This window comes from Neolamprologus brichardi, chromosome 22 (assembly GCF_056152115.1).
Source record: "Neolamprologus brichardi isolate AB-2024 chromosome 22, ASM5615211v1, whole genome shotgun sequence".
Lineage (NCBI taxonomy): Eukaryota > Metazoa > Chordata > Actinopteri > Cichliformes > Cichlidae > Neolamprologus > Neolamprologus brichardi.
In genome coordinates this window covers 33,855,080-33,875,467 of record NC_142124.1, presented here as the reverse complement: position 1 = coordinate 33,875,467, position 20,388 = coordinate 33,855,080, and the positions used below count along the sequence as shown (strand labels likewise).

Below are 20,388 nucleotides of genomic sequence, written 5' to 3'. Positions count from 1 at the left end.
CCACTGTCGCCAAAGTGCTGCTCATAGGGGGTCATATGATTGTTGGGTTTTTCTCTGTATCTATGAAGCGCCTTGAGGCGACTTTTGTTGTGATTTGGCGCTATATAAATAAAATTGAATTGAATTGAATTGAATTGAATAACCAGCTTCATGCGACCGCTTATCCTGGTCCCAGTGTTAGGGTCAGTGAATCCAGTTAACAGAAAGATATCCTGGATATACTTGACTGACCTTTTAGACTCAAGATTAATAATCATAACAAAAATTATAGTCTAACATCCAGAAATCTGCACGATGTGTTTCATTATGTCTAACAAGCCTTGTACAGTTAAAGCTAACAGTTACTACATGACTGAAACACCAACATTATCTCTTTTATTAAAACATGCATATTAGGGCTGGGTATCGTCACTCATTTCTAGAATCGATTCGATCCACGATTCCATTCAATTTGATTCAATTTGAATCGGGGAAATTTTGCCTCATACAGTCAGAAATATTATCATTCAGATCATGCATCAGTACATTTCTATATTTTTATATCTATAAAAAGAAATCTGACACTTGCGAGACTTTATCAAAGGTGTGAGCATCACAGCCTTTGTGTCAAAGTAGCTGAAGATAAAACAGAAAAACATGAAGGTTTTCCTGGCCTGGGATTTTATACAAATATTCTGCAGTAGATCAAAAACGAAAGAAAACCATTAATGAACATGTGAACATGACCTGATGCTGCTGACGTGAAGCAGAGCAAAGTTACAGAGGTTTTATTACAGACACAGCTGAACATTTTGCAATTTTGCATCATTTTAAAAAGTTTAAATTTGTTCAGTATTGAACGGCAGAAATGAGGCTTTGTTTTCAGAAGTAAGTAAAAGAAAAAAAAACAGCGGCCGACAGGCTGTAAGAACGGTAGACTTGTGCATAACAAGCAAGCGAATAATGCAGAAAACAGATTTTTAGACGGGAAACTGTTCTTGAAGTACAGAGAGAGAGAGAGAGAGCTGTGCATGAAGTGTGATTTTATCCTGGTGGCAGCAAAACAATCAGAGTGAAGTCATGACGATGTTTATGTGAAGCGTAGTTTGGATCTTCTTTTGCTGCTGGTTCGGTCAATATTGTTTGGAGAGAGATAAACTAACAGCTTTAGAATCGGCGCAAAAAGGGCGTAAACACAAAGCGCCGACCCGCCGAAACATCAGAGTCAGCGAGCTGTCGGCTTTCAGCTCGTGTCCGTGCAGTCAGGTGAGAAAGTCACAGCTCACTGATTCTGATGCGTCAGCGGCTCCGCGCTTTGTGTTTACGTCTCTGTGCAGAATCCGTGTTCCTGCTCTCATTTACTGTTTTAGCTGTTTGGTGGTTGTTGAAATTTTGGGAGGTTTAACCTGAGATTCTGGCGTTTTGGCCAAAATAAATTTATATTAAAAAATCGATTCAGGATTTTAATGAATCGATATCACGTTATCCAAGCCAGAATCGATTTTAATCGATAAATCGATAATCAAAACCCACCCCTGATGCATATACACGGGTCACACTAATTATTGAACCCCCCCCCCCCCCAAAGATCAGATCTAAATCAGACAGGTTTTTGTTTTTTGTTTTCAAAGTTTAGACTTTGCTTCTATTGGACTTTTTATCAGTAACACGTGCTTACTTTTTGCAGGAACAGTTGAAACTAACATAAATAACTCAAGAGCTGATGGTCAGCAGGGGGTTTACAAGTTGTGTGCCACGTTGTCGGCGGTATAAGCTCGACCACTTGCAAGGTGAGCTGGCAGACATCACTGAATTCATCAGAGATGATTAGGTTCATTTTGACAAAGTGAGCAGATATTTAACCTCCTAGGACCTGGCGTCCACATATGTGGACATCACATTTTGGGTTGTTTAGACCAAAATACTCAATTTTGCTCTACAAGGGCCTGATATCCACTTACGAGGATGTTATACTGCCACTGTGCTATCGAAATTTTAGACAAATATCCTCATATGTGGCTCTCATTTTTCTCAGAAACAAAAATTTGGTAAAAAAAGAAAAATCTGGTAATTCTTTGTTTTTACATTCATCAGGTCCCAAACAGCCCAAATATCAAAGAGAAATTAAAAATGAATGCCACGGAGGAGTTCGGGTCTTAGGAGGTTAAAGATGATGCCACTACATTCTTGTCTAGAAGATATTAAAGTGTATTTGGTGACACACAAGAGAGGGTAAAGTGTAAGTATAGTTTGGGTCCACACATGTCCAAACCCTGGTGTGTAGGCCTACTTAGCTTTGAGAAATTGTCATGGGACCGGGGTCTGGGTGACCCAGGGCCTGTAAGAAGTTATGGACATGTGTGTTTTTGGTGCTGCTGTCTCCTGTTTCCATGTTTGTGTATCTAGGTGTGTGTGTGTGGGTGTGTCAGCCAGGAGCCTGGCCACACCTGTGGAGGAGAATTACTCACACCTGCAGCTGATCAAGCCTCGTCAGAGGAGCTACTTAGGAGTGTGGTGGAGCTCTCTCCGATGCTGGATCATTGCGTAACTTCACGTTAGTCTCTTGGCAAGTTAGTTAAGGTTAGTCTGCCGCATTGTGGCGTTGCTGACGGCTGCGTCTTCTTTATTCCCCAGGAGGAGTGTGGAGACGAGAGGGCAGCGAGCACGGGGTGCTCAGACACTGAGGAGCGGAGACAAAGAACACTAACACTGGCAAGAGGACATGTCAGAGTCGGGAACGCACTGGGGATTTATTGTTGTTTGGAATATTTTGCATCACTGTAAATAAATGCACTGACCTCATCAAAGAGTCCAGCATTTGGGTCCTCCTTCCCCTCATCATAGTCTGCCACGCAGGCCGTGACAGAAGAGCCCACTAAAAGAACGCCCACCAGACCAAAGCAATGGTTTTGACTTGATCAGCATTAACCCCGCCCCCTGACTTTGATGGGTGAAGCTGACAAATAAAATGTATTTATGAAAACCGATGCAGGGCCAGGAGTAGCAACGTGAATTAAATAAATACATCATTAAATAATTCATTAAATGTGTCAGTAAAATAATTAAAATAGAAAACAAACCAATAATTGATTAAATATGTAATTAACTCATTTGAATTGTATATAAACAAATAATGAAACATTTTAAATGAAATTAATGGATAATTCATTATTAATACATTTCTTTAATTAATTATGTACATTTTTTTAATTAATTACTGAAATAGTTAATTCATTAGTGATGTCTTTATTTAATACAACCATAAAATTATTGTCTTGTTTACATAAAATCAATTTAGGACATCATTATTAAAGGTTAAATTATGATAATGAATACATGCAACTATAACTGATGACATTTACATAAAAATGAGGATTTCTTGAGCTAAAGCCAAAGTGCTGACTCATTTGGCATGTTACTCTCAAATGTTTTCTCTAATAACAATAACATAATTACACTTTAGCCACAAGAGGGCAGCAGCATTAATATAAGTCGCATGTATATAAAGGTACAGTGATTATATTACAGTGATTTTGACAAAAACAAAACAGAAGTTGATGGCAGTGTGTTTTTCCATGACACGATAATTACGCACACCCCACTTTGCAGTTATTTATTTGTAAAAAATGTTTGGAATCATGTATGATTTTCGTTCCACTTCTCACGTGTTCACCACTTTGTGTTGGTCTTTCACGTGGAATTCCAATAAAACTGATTCATGTTTGTGGCTGTAATGTGACAAAATGTGGGAAAGTTCAAGGGGGCCGAATACTTTTGCAAGCCACTGTAAAGTTCACTATCAGTAGCATCATAGCACCCACCCAGCTGTATAGAAACTCCGTCATGCTAGCTAGCACGCAGTACGAGTTATTGTAACTGACTATAAAAAGTCAGCACAAGGAAAATAAACTCCACCTAAACTTGGTTTATATCTGACCCAGATAGACTGCAGCTCATAACTTCTTACCTGAAGTTCAGCTCACCTGACACTCGAGGCGGCCGCCTCGGGTCTCTGCTCCTCCTACCTCCCCTTTCCCTCATCCACCTGCTGCCTCTGTGGAAGCTCCGCCACGGCCACCACCAAACAACTGACTTATTTTTACACATCGACCAGCATCCGGCCAATCCACCACCTTTCATTGTTTATACCGTTACAAAAAAATAAAAAAACATCATCGGCTCATAAAAACGAAAAATCACCATCGGTATGCCCGATGGCCAGTCCAGCTATGGGCGTGCCATCAGTTAACCCTTCACGTGGCAGCTGTAACACGCGTGCCCAGGGTTGCCGACCCGTGCTCTAAAGCATCTCATTTGGATTCCTGAGATCAAATATATTTTCCTTTGGGTTTGTTTTCTTTCCATTTGTGGCTTTAATGTAGTGTTACATCCTGTTTGTTTGCTTCCATCTGTATACATGTCCAGATTCACTGTTATGTTTCTATTCTTACATTGCTGTGTGATCACTGTTCCCTCTGCTAACTGATTTGACCTTTTGTATCGTACACTGATACTTGTCATATTTGTATCTGCGCCTAAAAGATAAAAATAAAAAAGTTTTCCATGCTGAAACACAGCTCCACCTCCTGCAGTTCTCCCTCTGAACCACTAGATGTCTCTGTTATCTAAATGAAGACGTGCAGCAAAGCAACCACAGCAGCGCTCAGATCACACGTGTCCTGTTATTATGTATAAAAGCATGAAACAGGTGAGACAGGTGGGATCAATATTAATGTTGTGGAAATATATGAAAAAGCAACAGAAGAGACAAAACATTTCGTGTTTCTAGAAAGATCTTTCAGCTCATAGCTGCTCACAGACTGTATTTACAAGTGACAAACTGCAACTCTACAGTACAGCTACAGTATATATCAAATATATTCTGTATTCAAATCTATTGAGTGATGTTTGAAAGTCTTTCCAGGTGAGTTTGATCCAGGAGGGTCTGAAGCCAGAGTCAGACAGAGACTGTGCAGAGACTGTAGAAGGACAGAGCAGCAGCAGAGCAGTCCAGATACACTGATGATCCTCTGTCAGATCCAGAGGGACGCACAGGGATGATGCTGGACTCTACATTGTGTCTGACAGTGGAGCTGTTCTCAGAGCAGTTCACTCTGCAGCACTGACAGTCATCTGCACTTCATTCCTCTGTCAGTCACTGCTGGATGAAGCTCTCCTCTCCACCTCCCAGTAACATGGCCCAGTCAGAGCGTCTCTACACACAAGCTGCTGCTGCTTCAACCTCTCTGGATCATCAGGACACAGCTGCTCCTCTCTCAGCACACACACCGTCCTGTTTACCATCATCACCACCTGCAGAGAGAAGGAGGAAGAGCAGAGGAGATAAACGAGTGTTTCCAGAGACTCTTCATCAGCTGTCAGTCAGTGATGCAGCACATCCAGTATAAAGAGCAGCAGGGACTTCAGGGCTGGGACTGGACTAGGACTCATTGTTGCTTCACTTTCTCTAATCTTTGGATTTTTATTGAAGTTGATGGAAATGTTTTTCCCTCCTAGTTTGAGTTTGGACTTTCATTCATTAGGAGAACCTTGGTGTGTCCACTCTGAGCTCTGTAGGAACCCCAACAACAAGCCCAACAATCCAGATGGACGGTTCCAGCTGTTAACTGGAGGAATTCCATCCAAACATCTGCTCTCACTAAATTCTTCCTCACCTACAGACTGTGTTCTTCACTGCTTTAAACTTGGAAATGAATGCAGTCATTGGTCTGCGTGCTGCTTTGTTCAGAGAGCTGATTGGCTGTTGACAGTGTTTGATCAGAGCGTGTCAGCCGTTTCTATGGTGACCATAAAGGTGACAAAAAGGCAGAAACAGGAAGTGTTTGTGTCCAATCCTGAAGCCTGTCACCGTTCTCCTCTCACAGCTTCACTGAGAAGCTGCAGGTTTACAGGAAACACTGGATCTTTGTTTCATACTGACTGTGTTTAGTACAATACTGCTGACAGCACCACCCACTCACTCCATCACTCTACTGACCTCAGAGTCTCCAGTCTGTAGTCTGGACTCTGCTGAAGATCAGACAGCTGCTTCACATCTGGATACTTCAGGTCGCTTCCTTTCAGCTCCAGCTGTCTCAGATGGGAGGGGTTGGACTTCAGTGTTGCTGCCAGATAATCACAGCTGATCTTTGACAAACCACAGCGCTCCAATCTGTATAAAGAATGAAAGATGTAAGTTTATTAGACAAAGTGCTTGAAATCATTCAGTGTTTCATCATCTGTTCAGAGCTGAAGAAGGTTCAGAATGTAGAAGTTTAGAAAATGGAAACTCCAAACAGCTGAAGCCAACAGGAAGCAGCTTCAAACAGGAAACTGTGCAGAGTTTCAGACTATATGTCCTGATGCAGCCAGTTGGATTTTGGAGATTTGAATCTCTGTTCTGTGACTAAGTCCTTGAATCATTTCTTCCAGTTGGTCCAACAAGACAGACTAAGTATTGGACATGTGTTGTGGCTCCATTAGGGGAGCTTCTAAATGTGATGTGATGGCCCCTCTGGGTCTGTCAGGTCACAGCACTGAAGAGAGCTCAAACTGGGCACACAGTTGTTCCAGTCTGGACCAAAGACTCAATACTGGGACTGAGGGACTGCTTTGACTGCACCCACTGGGACTTTTTAAAGGCTCATGTTCTCACTTAGATCATCGATTTCTACTGACATTTCTTTCTGGGAAAAATGGGGATTACTTTGGAAACAGGAAGTATTTTCCCCAATAAGCAGCCCTGGATTAGTAAATCACTCCAACATGTTCTCAGGCAGAAGAAGCTGTCTTGTTATGAGGGAGAGCGGAAAAAGATTGAGGCAGAGAAACTTGTTGAAAGAGAGATAAAGCAGCTAAAATCAGGTGTAAAAGTAAAGCAGAGGATGAGCTGAATAAAGGACACTCAAGGCTGGCTTGGAAAGGAATGAAGTCCATGGTGGGGATGCAGAACAAGGAGCAAAGATGAATGTGATGCTGAATCAGCAGAAGACTTGGACTCATTTGATTCCAGCTTTGATATCATTGATTTCAATGAAGAGCTTTGTGATTGTAGCAAAGGGCTGGTAGCTCTGAGAGTCCCACTGATGAAGTGTTTGTGTGGAAATCTCTTAGTGGGACCAAAGAGAGAAAAAGCCCTGGTCCTGATGCTGTGGGAGGGAAATGATTGAAGTGTGCTGTGAGGGACTGGGAGATTTTCACACATTTTCCAGTCCTCCTTGGAAAAACAGGAAGTTCCCAGCATATGGAAACAAAGGTTAAGTGTCCGATGGCACTCAGTGATGATGGTGCTGTGGCCCCACCACCTCCACCTCTTTGTAAAGGAACTAACTGTAATCTGAAGCTTCAAATGGAACTAAGACTTCCTCCACTAGGTGGCAGTGTCTGATGAGAAAGTGTTAGTGGAGCTGGCCTGGAGTCAGAAACAGGAAGATGCAGGATTTGGGCTGAAATGGGGAAAAGTGGTTCGCACTAGTGCCTTAAAGCAAGAAGGTTGTAGGTTGAAGCTTGTTGGCCTTTCTGTGGAGGTTGGATGTTCTCCCACAGTCCAATGAAATGCTGCTTAGGTTCATTGGTGCTTCTAAATTGGCTGTAGGTGTGGATGTGAGAGAGTGCTTCTCTGTCTCTCTCTGTTGGCCCTGTGATGGACTGCTCACCTGTGCAGGTGGACCACGCCTCTTGTCCTATGACAGCTAGGGCACAGGCTGCAGCCCTGTGAGCCTAAGCTGAATAAACAGTTAGCAAAAATGATCCATAGATGGCCTGAAATCCCCCAGTTAGCAGTTTGGTAGATAGCTATGACATGCTAATCCCATCCAGCAGCTGTATTCTACCTGTAAGCTGATCCCTGCTGAGCCAAAGCACTTTTTCATATACAAATTACAACCTTTAATAGAAACCTATTGGTCAGCATCTTATTAGCCTGCTGTTAGCTTCATTCCACAGAAAACTGAGAGAAACTAACAGAGTTGATAAAGAATAAAGAGAAATGTGCTGATTTAAAGCCTTTGAAGTGCTTCAGATGATCTCTGTCAACTTCTGTCCACTCATTCATTCATGTAAGCTTTCTAATGCAGCTTTGATCTTCACAGTCTGCTTCATGAAACTCATTCTAACCCTAAATGTCAGAGTGTTCCTCCTTCTCTTTCCCATCATTCATGCTGGCAGTGGAGGAGATTTGGATGTTGGACTGTGTTTTGGATGATGTGTGTATGTTTGTGTTGGACTGCTGTCTGTAAAGCAAACGCACATTTTGCTTTGGATTTCAGTGTCACACAGACTTTAAGGTGGAATGAAGAGTTGGAGAGTTTCAGAGTGAATTATCCAGTGGAGGATTTTTCTTCTTCTTTGAAGGTTTGAAATGTGAACATTGTTCTGCTGCAGTCAATGGACTAAACCAGAGAAGAAGAAAACAGACTTTACCATGAAGATCCTCAGTGTGGATCAGTATAATATCAGCCTGATGTCTGCAGTTTAGTGTCAGCACAACTTTCACATCATATTCATCTCAGCACAACTAAAACATGCTGACTGACCCCAGAGTTTCAAGTCCACATCCTGGACTCTCCAGGAAACCACACAGATGCTTCACTCCTGAATCCTGCAGGTTGTTGTTGGAGCTCAGCTCCAGCTGTCTCAGATGGGAGGGGTTGGACTTCAGTGCTGCTGCCAGATAATCACAGCTGATCTCTGACAAACCACAGTCCATCAATCTGTATAAAGAATGAAAGATGTAAGTTTATTAGACAAAGTGTGAGCTTGAAATCATTCAGTGTTTCATCATCTGTTCAGAGCTGAAGAAGGTTCAGAATGTAGAAGTTTAGAAAATGGAAACTCCAAACAGCTGAAGCCAACAGGAAGCAGCTTCAAACAAACACAACAAGAGAAAAAACTCTGAATGCTTCACATTAAAGTCATACATTTATCATAAAAACAGGACAAAGACTAGAAAAAGTCGTGTTTTTCCTTCCAGGAACCACAAGGCTTCACTTTTAAAGGTGAAGTGTGAAAGAAATGGACTTATTTGAAGTCCAACACCTTTTTCCAGTCACATTATTAAAGCAGACAAACTACAAGCTCATTTTCATTCCAACAAGTCATCTTCTGACCTGGACTAACAACACTGGTCTCTATGTGCAGCTGGCTGTGAGACCAGTGCTCAGGGAGCGTCTACAAAGTGCAACACTGAAAGAACATCACACACTCATTTACTTCCAGCACTTTCACACAAACATCTACTGTCATTATTGTCACCAAACTCTGTGGATCCTTTATTGCAAATTAAAATGGGATCAAATGGTCAGACAAAAGAGGGTTATGAGGAAATATGATGAAATGTTGTGTATTAGCAGAAAGTTATCGAATCATTTTCCTCAGAAACCAAACAAAATGATTGACAAACATGTTTTTACAAACTCAGTGTTGGACTTGGATCAGCAGGATAAGCTGATGTTTAAAGGCATTTGAGTCTCGCTGTATGAGAGTCCAGTTATCACTCAATATTTATGGATGATGTTCTTTCAGTGTTGCACTTTGTAGACGCTCCCTGAGCCTCACAGCCAGCTGCACATGGACCAGCTGACATTACCCAGCATTAGAGGCGGGTGTAAAAAAAATGGATTTTCCTATTTAAATGGTTTTAATTTGAGTTTCCTTCCTGGTTGGCTGTGGTGACCGTAGCATCCGGACAATCAAGTTCTCTCACTAAAAGTCCCACCATTTGCCCTTTATTCTTTTTTTGCATAATGGCAGACCCCGTTTTCGACGTTGCTCGAAAACGTCGAAAACGGGGTCAGGCCGGCGCGGGTGGTTCACAGAACCCGGAGCTGGGTCGCGAATCTCAACGTGATGCGGCTATCACGGAGAGCAGCTACGAGCAGGGCGCGGGCGCACCGCTCGGTGAAGTCACATTTACCAGAGCATTGGAGGTTCTGAAACGGGACATCTGCGACAAGCTTGAATGCAAGATTGATACAGTTACCCATACACTGCAGTCAGAAATATCATCTGTGAAGGCTGAGTTTAAAGCTGCTATAACCACCCTACAGGCCACCGTTAATGCTCAAGGGACCACCATTAAAGATTTGGAGCTTTCAGCTACAACCTGCAGTGACGACCTGACCTCTCTTCAATCTGCTGTAAGTGTCCTAATGGAGGAGGTCAGACAACTGCAAGCTAAATGTGAGGATCTAGGAGGAAGATCAAGGCGCAATAATATTCGCCTAACTGGCATCCCCGAGGGTTTGGAGACTTCTAACCCTAGGGAGTTTATTTCCCATCTCCTGCAAGATCTTCTGAAACTGAATGAAGCAATTCAATTCAATTCAATTTTATTTATATAGCGCCAAATCACAACAAAAGTTGCCTCAAGGCGCTTCATAGATACAGAGAAAAACCCAACAATCATATGACCCCCTATGAGCAGCACTTTGGCGACAGTGGGAAGGAAAAACTTCCTTTTAACAGGAAGAAACCTCCGGCAGAACCAGGCTCAGGGAGGGGCGGGGCCATCTGCTGCGACCGGTTGGGGTGAGAGAAGGAAGACAGGATAAAGACATGCTGTGGAAGAGAGACAGAGGTTAATAACAGATATGATTCAATACAGAGAGGTCTGTTAATTCATAGTGAGTGAGAAAGGTGACTGGAAAGGAAAAACTCAATGCATCATGGGAATCCCCCGGCAGCCTACGTCTATTGCAGCATAACTAAGGGAGGATTCAGGGTCACCTGGTCCAGCCCTAACTATATGCTTTAGCAAAAAGGAAAGTTTGAAGCCTGATCTTAAAAGTAGAGATAGTGTCTGTCTCCTGAATCCAAACTGGAAGCTGGTTCCACAGAAGAGGGGCCTGAAAACTGAAGGCTCTGCCTCCCATTCTACTTTTAAATACTCTAGGAACAACAAGTAGGCCTGCAGAGTGAGAGCGAAGTGCTCTAATAGGGTGATATGGTACATAGGTCATTAAGATAAGATGGGGCCAAATTATTTAAGACCTTGTATGTGAGGAGCAGGATTTTGAATTCTGGATTTAACAGGAAGCCAATGAAGGGAAGCCAAAACAGGAGAAATCTGCTCTCTCTTTCTAGTCCCTGTCAGGACTCTTGCTGCAGCATTTTGGATTAGCTGAAGGCTTTTCAGTGAGTTTTTAGGACATCCTGATAATAATGAATTGCAGTAGTCCAGCCTGGAAGTAATAAATGCATGAACTAGCTTTTCAGCGTCACTCTGAGACAGGATATTTCAAGCACCTCTGTTGGATCGGGTTCACAGGTCCCTTGGACCAAAGCCCAGAGAGGGAGCGCCTCCTCGCCCACTCCTCATTAGAGTCCACTACTTCCATGTCAAGGAACAGCTGCTACGTCTTGCAGGGGCAAACTCTCCTGTACTTTACCAGTGCAGAAGGATCTCCATCTTTCCAAACTTCACACCTGCAGTGGCTAAAAAACGTTCACAATTTACTGGTGTCAAGCGCCTTCTGCACTCTTGTCCTGGGATCAAGTTCGGCCTGTTCTATCCTGCGGAACTGAGGGTGACACTTCCAGATGGAGTTGTACGTAAGTTTACTGATCCTGCGTCTGCCACGGACTTTGCCAATAAGATCCTGGGGGGCCCTGCCTCTCAGGGCACATAAGTGTCTTAGCCCATTGGGCTGATATGTCCATCTTGGTTCATTTCTGTGAAATATTTTATTCTATTTTGTTTTCTCTTTCTTCACTGTTTTTTTTTTATTTTTTATTGTATCTTATTGTATTTTTTTTAAGTAACATACTTTTGTTTATTTGAGGTGAGCTTGATTTATAGGATGTGTCTTGTCCTAATATATTTTCATACAATCCTTGATTTGTCTCTGCCTTGTATTGCAAGGAGCTTGAACTCAACTGGGACTTCGAATGGTTGGGAGGAAGTGCTCAAGGGTGTGTTTGGTGGGGGGTGCGCGCATCTTGTTAGGGAAGATGCTTCAGCATTTAGGGGGAAGTTTGGGTGTTCTCTGTTTTTTATGTTGTACTGTTCTGTACACTGACTTTGTTTTTTCTGTGTTTTTCATCGGTCAGCTTTTGTTTTTTCAATCTATGTTCTAACATGGTATCGCAATTAAATATTAATAATCAACAAGCAGGTCACTCGTTTAAGTTCTGTAGCTGGAATTGTAAAGGTCTGAACCAACCTACTAAAAGGAGCCAGGTCCTCCATCATTTGCAAGTTTTGGGTGCCCAGGTTGTGTTTTTACAAGAAACACACCTAAAAATTTCAGATCCTTTTAGACTTCGTAAGGGGTGGGTGGGCCAACTCTATTACTCTACATTTAAATCCAAAGTTCGTGGTGCTGCTATTTTAACACACAAATCAGTGCCATTTGTTTCTTCTAATGTTATAGTGGACCAGAATGGTAGATTCATTATTGTAAGTGGTAGTATTTTGAACACTAAATTAATTTTTGCCAATGTCTATGCTCCCAATTGGGACGATCCAAATTTTTTTAGCACTTTTTTCACTAGAATTCCTGACTTGTCTTCCCACTATTTGGTTCTTGGTGGCGATTTTAATTGTTGGCTCGGATCGATCCTCAAATAAGCCTGGGAGGCAATCCAACTCTTCCAAAATTATTAATATGTTCCTTGAAGAATTTTCTGTTATTGATGCCTGGCGTTTTCTCAACCCCACACGTAGAAAGTACACCTTTTTCTCCCCTGTTCATCATACATACACTCGTATTGATTACTTTCTACAGTCGACTTACTTCACAGATTCGCTCTTGCTCTCATAGTGCTATTGTCATTTCAGATCATGCTCCGTTGACTCTAGATTTGGCAGTGGAACAAAGTTCTCCACCAGTTCCATGGCATTTGAACACACGCTTGCTGTCAGAAGATAAGTTCATCACATTTGTGACTTCCAAGATAGACTTATTTATAGAGACAAACATTACACCAGAAATATCACCCTCCATTTTGTGGGAAACGTTTAAGGCTTTTATCAGGGGACATATTATATCTTATGCTGGTTTTGAGGCAAATCAAAGGAAAGCAAAGTTATCCGAGCTCATAATACGCATATCGCAATTAGATGAGTTGTGTGCTGTCTGCCCGGCACCAGAGGTCTATAATGACAGGCTGTCTTTGCAAACTGAGTTTGATCACCTGTCCTCTGCTCGGGCTGAAGAGATGTTGTTGAAGTGTCAGTACTCCCAGTATGAGTATGGGGAAAAAGCCAGTAAACTGCTCTCCCATCAGCTTCGTAGTGCAGCAGCTGCACATTCCATTCCTCGGATTCAGACATCAAGCGGTGTTTCTACGGATCCCAGTAACTGTAGAAGAGATCCTGCAAGCTATCAGCAAATTGCAGTGTTCTAAGCGTCCCGGACAGGACGGGTTTCCTGTTGAGTTCTATCGTAAATTTATGCCTAAACTGGCCCTGCTCATGATAAATATGTATAAGCATTCACCAAGGTTATTATCGTTAACGAAAACTAACGAAATAACAAAAACTAGAAGTGAAAAAACATTTTCGTTAACGGAAATAAAAAACAAAAACAAAAAAAGGAAAATTAACTAAAACTGTAATGAGTGTTCACAAAACTAACTAAAATTAACTGAATTTATAGCAAAATGTGTTTAGTTTTCATTGATGTGTGCGTGTCATACAATAGTCTCGGGTGAAAATGAAGTTTAGTTTCCAGATTTTTTTCTTGCTGTCTCATTATGCCAGCAGGTGGCAGTACGTTAGTAGAGTCGTCTGTGTCGCTGCTCCGTCCACGCGCAGAATCATGTCAGGAAAGGTCGGGAGAAAGCGCCACAGTCCAATTTGGGATTACTTTGAATATGACTGTGTTTTGGATAAAGCAAGTGTCTTGTAGTGGAAACAGACAAATTATGAGGGACATTTCTAAAGGGAAAAAAATCCCACAAACCTTAAAGTGCACTTGAAAAGCTCACACAAGAAGGCTAACCTAGCTTACCTTGAGAAGGTAAGGGAGCACACTCAACCCTCATCCCCAGAAAACAGAAGCTAACCCCAGGCAAGGCAGCGTGATGCATCCCGAGACAACAGGACGGGGATATCTACACAACTGTGTGAGTCAATTGCCTCCAAAAAGTTTATCAATTCACTTGAACCAAAATTACGAACACCCGGTGCTGCGAGAGTTAATAGTCTCATTGGGGCCAAGATATACATTTTATAGTTGCCTGGTATCAATGGTTGTTCATCTGCCTTTATTTATTTATTTATTTAAAGAACCCATAGGTGGGAATGTGAGTTGTCTGTCTCTGCGTGTTAGCCCTGCGACAAACAGGCGACCTGTCCAGGGTGCAGTATGGTAGCTGGAATAGCAACATACCCAAGGATGAGCAGAATGACTGATATGATGAAACTGGGATTTTGTTACACTTAATTATTGCAAACACAACTAAAACTATAACTGAAACTAATCAAAACTAAACTGAAACTAAGGATTTTCAAAAAAATAAAAACTAAACTAAACTGGCAAACAATTGGTAAAAACGAATTAAAACTGATATAAAATTGAAAATCTGAAGTCAAAACTACCTAAAAATAAAAACTAATGAAAATTGCAAAACTATTAAAACCCTGGCATTCACTGGAAGTTGGATCCCTCCCACCCTCTCTACTGCAGGCATCTATATCCTTGATCCTAAAAAAGGATAAGGATCCATTACAATGTGGCTCATACCGTCCCATTTCTTTGTTAAATGTGGACTATAAACTCCTTGCTAAACTTTTAGCGATGTGTGTGGAAGCAGTCTTGCCATCTGTAATTAACCCGGATCAAACAGGCTTTATTAAAGGGAGATATGCCTTCTCTAACCTTAGACGTTTGTTTAATGTTCTTTACAATCCCTCAGACTCCAACAGCCCTGAGTTTGGGATCAGTTTAGATGCTGAGAAAGCTTTTGACAGGGTCGAGTGGGGATACCTTTTTTATGTTTTGGATAAATTCAGCTTTGGTAAAATAATCATCTCCTGGTTGAAACTTCTTTATACTTCCCCGCTTGCCGCTGTCAAAACAAATGACACATGTTCTGACTTTTTTCCTCTGTTTAGGGGGATTAGGCAGGGCTGTCCCATGTCGCCGTTGCTCTTTGCAATTGCAATTGAGCCCCTGGCCATATCGCTGAGATCAAACCCAGGTATCACCGGGGTTACTAGAAATGGTATAGAACAAAGGGTCTTCTTATACGCAGATGGTTTGCTTCTTTATATCTCTTTGGTGCTCTCAATACTTGAACAGTTTAGCCTTATTTCTGGCTATAAGCTGAATCTCGCCAAGAGTGAACTGTTCCCTCTGAATGCTGCTGCAGAAATATCAGCACTGCCTTTTCGAGTTGTATCGGACAACTTTACATATTTAGGGGTTAAAATTACAAGACTATTTCATGCTCTTTTCAAGCTTAATTTCGACCCACTTGTGGAGAAAGTTAGGCAGGATTTGGACAGATGGTCTCTACTCCATCTGTCTGTAGCAGGGCGCATAAATACAATTAAAATGAATATCCTCCCAAGATTTTCTTTTCTTTTTCAGTGTGTCCCTGTATTTATCCCAATTTCCTTTTTTGTTAAATTAGACAAGATTCTCTCTGGGTTCATTTGGAACAAAAAAAACCCTAGAATATGCAAGACATATCTTCAAAGACCGAAAAAGATGGGGGGATGGCTTTACCAAACCTTATGTTCTATTATTGGGCATGTAATATTCGTATTCTCAGGTACTGGCTACAGGGGGAAGGCATGAATAATGCCCCGGCGTGGCTGAGCTTGGAGATTTCTTCTTGTGCCTTATCCTCTTTACCAGCCCTGATTTATGCCCAAAAGCAGCCTCTGAGTGCAGGTTTTTATAATAACTCTATTGTCAAAGTCACCTTGAAAATATGGCATCAATTTCGTTGCTATTTTAAGTTGACCTTTTTTTCCCTTCAGTCACCCATTTTGAAAAATCCCTCTTTTCAGCCTTTGTTAGTTGATGGTGCTTTTTATTTGTGGGCCTCCTTGGGTATCAGGTCTTTTTCTGATCTGTATATTCAGAATACATTTGCCTCCTTTGAACAGCTCTCGTTGAAATTTGGCATTCCAAAAAGTCACTTTTTTCTTTTTTTCTTTTTTTTTTTTTTTTTTGCCTGTCCCATTTGGTTCTTTAGCCGTCAGAATTGTTGTCTGAAGACCAACAAGGATACCCAATGGATTTATTTTGCCAAATGGATCACCATGGCATTGCCGTATTGGTCCATTTGATCAACCTTTGTTTTTATTATTTATTTTATTTTATTTTCAGTTGTTACAGACGGGACAGACATGAGTGAAGGATAGGAAAGGGAGAAAGAAAGAGGAAGGAAAAGAAAAACAGAAGGGGAGAGGGACAGTGAGAAAGGGGGGGAAAAAAATATCTCCGGGATCACCTGTTGAGAGAAAAAGAGTAGAAAACAAGCAAAAAAACAAAACAAAACAAAGCAACATACTATACACAACACCATCGCATTAATCTAGCTAAGTGTAAACAGCAGCAAATACCAAATATTGAACGTTGTTGTGCAGCACGCAGGACAGACAGCGCACAATGTGCTTTGAAGTAGCAGCCAAGAAAGGTGTGATTCAAGTCTACGAACAGCGAACACCTGTGTGCACACCTGTGTGGATCGGCACGCTTGTATTCAAATGGTTTCCCCATGTAATGGTCTGCAAGAGGATGTAGAGAGCCATAGCCCTGTCCCCCAGGGCATGAAGCAGGCATGGGGGAGATCCAGGCCCCAGACATCCAGAGGACCCCGAGTGCAAGAGCCCAAGGAGGACCACCGGAGGGGCATCCGTGCCACCTTCATGGGAAGGGCTGAGGATCCCCAGACGAGGGGTCACCCAGTAGCCACCAGGCAGAAACTAGAGGGGGCTGCACCGGCGTGCCCGCCGGCTCCACCAGCAGCCAGCTGTGCCAGAGTGAACCGAGCCGCAGGCACAGAGGCCGGAGGCCCGAGGGCCCTCCGCGCCCCGGAAGAGGCCTGACCGAGCAGCAGGCGCCAGGCCCCGCCAAGTAGCCACCGGGAGTGAGCTGGCACATGACCTGAGCGCCCAGCCCCAGACAAAGTCACTTTTTTCGCTACTTACAAATCCGGAGTTTTGTTAAGGACAAATCCTCCCAGTTCCCATCTAGACCTCCTTGTCATGACTTTGATAACCTTCTATTGCCTCCCCCTTCATCACAGGGCCTGATCTCTTGTCTGCATGGGAGAATATGTTCCTTTGGCAACTCCTCAACCTCGGCTATTAAAATGGCATGAGAGCAGGATTTGGGGTGTGTGATTCAGGATGACTCTTGGGATAAAATTCTTTACCGGGTCCATGGCTCCTCATTATGTGCCAAACAAGGATTGATTCAATGTAAGATTCTGCACCGCGTACACTGGACTAGCCAGACTAGCTCAAATATACCCCAACCTTAGCCCTGATTGCGACCGCTGTCATCAAACACCTGCCTCTCTAATACATATGTTTTGGTCATGTCCATCCCTCAAACAATACTGGATTAATATTTTTCTGACTTTATCAAAGATCATCCAGCTAACCCTCCAACCTGTGCCCTTAACTGCTTTGTTTGGGGTTCTTCCTGATACAGTTGTCTTGCCGACGCCCCAAGCGGATCTGGTAGCATTTCTCACCTTATTGGCAAGATGCAGAATATTGTTATGTTGGAAGTCCCCTTCTCCCCCATCCTGGGAAATCTGGATCAGAGACGCTTTGCATTTTAGCAAACTCGAAAAGATTAAATTCACCCTGCGTGGGTCTATGGCCAAATTTTTTAAGATCTGGCAACCCTTTTTTGACCTTGTTCAGACTTTGCGGTCCCGCAACGCTCCCAATTAGCCAGCTCAGACTTTATTCTATTTTATTTTATCTTATGTTTAAGTATATGGACTCTATTGTGCCTGCGCCTTATGATGGCATTTACTTACCTACTTTATACATATTTCTTTTCTCTTACAGATTTGACTTATCTCTACGACTAAGCTGACCACTCACTATGTTTGTGTTTGTGTGTGTTTTTTTTTTCTTGGTTTGTTTGTTTTGTTTATTCTGTGCCTGTGTGGGGGTGTGGGTCCTGAAACTCTCCACATCTCTCTTGTACACTCAGGAACTGTTATCTTGTACTCCAGGGTTTATTATTCGTATTATTAGATTGGATCCTTTCTTTTTTCTTTTTGTACAAACTGGTACTCCTATAGTTATGAGGTGGGAGTGTATGTTTCATATTGTTTTATGTTCTTCAAAAAGAAAATGGCATATTGTTCAATTTTTCTTTTGTAAAAATGGATGCAGAAAATTTAAAAAAAAAAAAAGCCAGAAGAGGAAAATCTGCTTCATGTGTTTCTGTTTGATCCTCAGTGACTTTGACACAAAGGCCTCTGCTGTGATGATCACACCTCTGATCAAGTCTCACAGTATCAGCTTTGTTTTTATACATATGGATATGTGCTGATAAATGATCAGATTTATAATATTTCCCACTGTCTGCTGTGTGCTGTGACCTTTGACCTGCTAAAGACAGTCAGCTGTGGATTATTCATTGTTGTGTCTGATACTTAGAACTGTGAGGAAGAAGCTACACAGTTAATCAGGGTCCCCTCTCTCTGAATCAGGAAAGGTGGGCAGGCCGCGTGTGGGCCGCGGGCCATACGTTGAGTATCACTGTTTGAAATGTGAACATTGTTCTGCTGCAGTCAATGGACTAAACCAGAGAAGAAGAAAACAGACTTTACCATGAAGATCCTCAGTGTGGATCAGTATAATATCAGCCTGATGTCTGCAGATTAGTGTCAGCACAACTTTCACATCATATTCATCTCAGCACAACTAAAACATGCTGACTGACCTCAGAGTTTCAAGTTTACATCCTGGACTCTCCAGGAAACCACACAGATGCTTCACTCCTGGATACTGCAGCTTGTTGTTGGAGCTCAGCTCCAGCTGTCTCAGATGGGAGGGGTTGGACTTCAGTGCTGCTGCCAGATAATCACAGCTGATCTCTGACAAACCACAGTAAGTCAATCTGTATAAAGAATGAAAGATGTAAGTTTATTAGACAAAGTGCTTGAAATCATTCAGTGTTTCATCATCTGTTCAGAGCTGAAGAAGGTTCAGAATGTAGAAGTTTAGAAAATGGAAACTCCAAACAGCTGAAGCCAACAGGAAGCAGCTTCAAACAAACACAACAAGAGAAAAAACTCTGAATGCTTCACATTAAAGTCGTACATTTATCATAAAAACAGGACAAAGACTTGAAAAAGTCGTGTTTTTCCTTCCAGGAACCACAAGGCTTCACTTTTAAAGGTGAAGTGTGAAAGAAATGGACATATTTGAAGTCCAACACCTTTTTCCAGTCACATTATTAAAGCAGACAAACTACAAGCTCATTTTCATTCCAACAAGTCATCTTCTGACCTGGACTAACAACACTGGTCTCTATGTGCAGCTGGCTGTGAGACCAGTGCTCAGGGAGTGTCTACAAAGTGCAACACTGAAAGAACATCACACACTCATTTGCTTCCATCATCCAACCTGAAGAGGAAACAGAGACGGCTCCCCTTCAAAGTAAAAGCTGCTCCTTTTGGACACAGTATCAAAGAAAGTCTACAGTATAACATAGAAAAGACAGAACAAAGTTTGGGTTGTTTTTAAATTGTGCAGAAATGAAACTACACTAAGCTCAATTATGTGACAGACATTTCATCCCATGTCAGTTTGGCCTCATCCTGGGCCGGATTATCCAGCACACACTCTGACCACAGGCCCAGGGGCCACGCACAGCTGGGCTCCATCCAAGAGACAGGAAACAAACCAACACAATAAGAAAAAGCACCATGTGATCTTCTTACATCTTCAAGACAAACACAGTAAAAACATGAGCATATTTGTTTCCTGATAAAATGATGTGACAGGTAGAACAGAGTAAAGTGGTGGTGTTACAGCCTTTCTCCCCTCTGCTGCCGAGGCTGTTAGTCTCTCCCAAACTCAGCTACAGGACTTCCACATGAATGAAAGCAGCAGAAGTGGCTTTACAAATGAAAGAGGAAGAGGAGAAGAAGAGGAGAGGGAGGCCACCCTGACCATCACTCCAGCTGAAAACATCACACTTCCATTAAAGTTGGTGAGAAAATGTTGAGCAGGATGAGCTGCTGGCTAATCTGGAGGCTGTAGCAGCAGCTCACAGTCACCGTGGATTTCCACTCATGAAAAAGCTCTGGCTGCTTCATTTCTCATCTCATATCAGAGACTTTAAAGCTTCACTGAAGCTGTACTGTGATGCTTCCATATTCCAGTGAGGCCTCCATAATGATTTCAGCTGTTCTGTACACACTGTGTGCCCTGTATGGCTCAAAGTCTCTGCAGCCTGTTTTTATCTGCTATCATCA

The 20,388-nt window shown here is 42.3% G+C and overlaps 1 protein-coding gene and 1 long non-coding RNA gene across 3 annotated transcripts in view; both read right to left on the bottom strand.

Annotated features, from left to right (window-relative positions):
• Positions 1-4,754: 4,754 nt before the first annotated feature.
• Positions 4,755-6,046, bottom strand: LOC148096858 (uncharacterized). Its single transcript, XR_015717071.1, has 2 exons — positions 5,978-6,046; positions 4,755-5,292 (listed from the first exon to the last, which is right to left on the bottom strand). It is a non-coding gene; the product is annotated as an uncharacterized LOC148096858 (long non-coding RNA).
• A 2,271-nt stretch (positions 6,047-8,317) lies between these two features.
• LOC148096856 (NACHT, LRR and PYD domains-containing protein 12-like) overlaps positions 8,318-20,388 on the bottom strand; it is a 71,853-nt gene continuing 59,782 nt past the window's right edge. Inside the window, exons 11-12 of one of the 2 annotated variants that reach the window (XM_087834677.1) lie at positions 18,849-19,025; positions 8,318-8,690 (exon numbers count right to left, since the gene is read on the bottom strand). In XM_087834677.1, coding sequence (XP_087690803.1) covers positions 8,495-8,690; positions 18,849-19,025 — 373 coding nt within the window. In that variant the 3' untranslated portion in view covers positions 8,318-8,494. The remainder of the gene's footprint in view (positions 8,691-18,848; positions 19,026-20,388) is intronic. The other variant, XM_087834678.1, reaches the window with a different exon arrangement.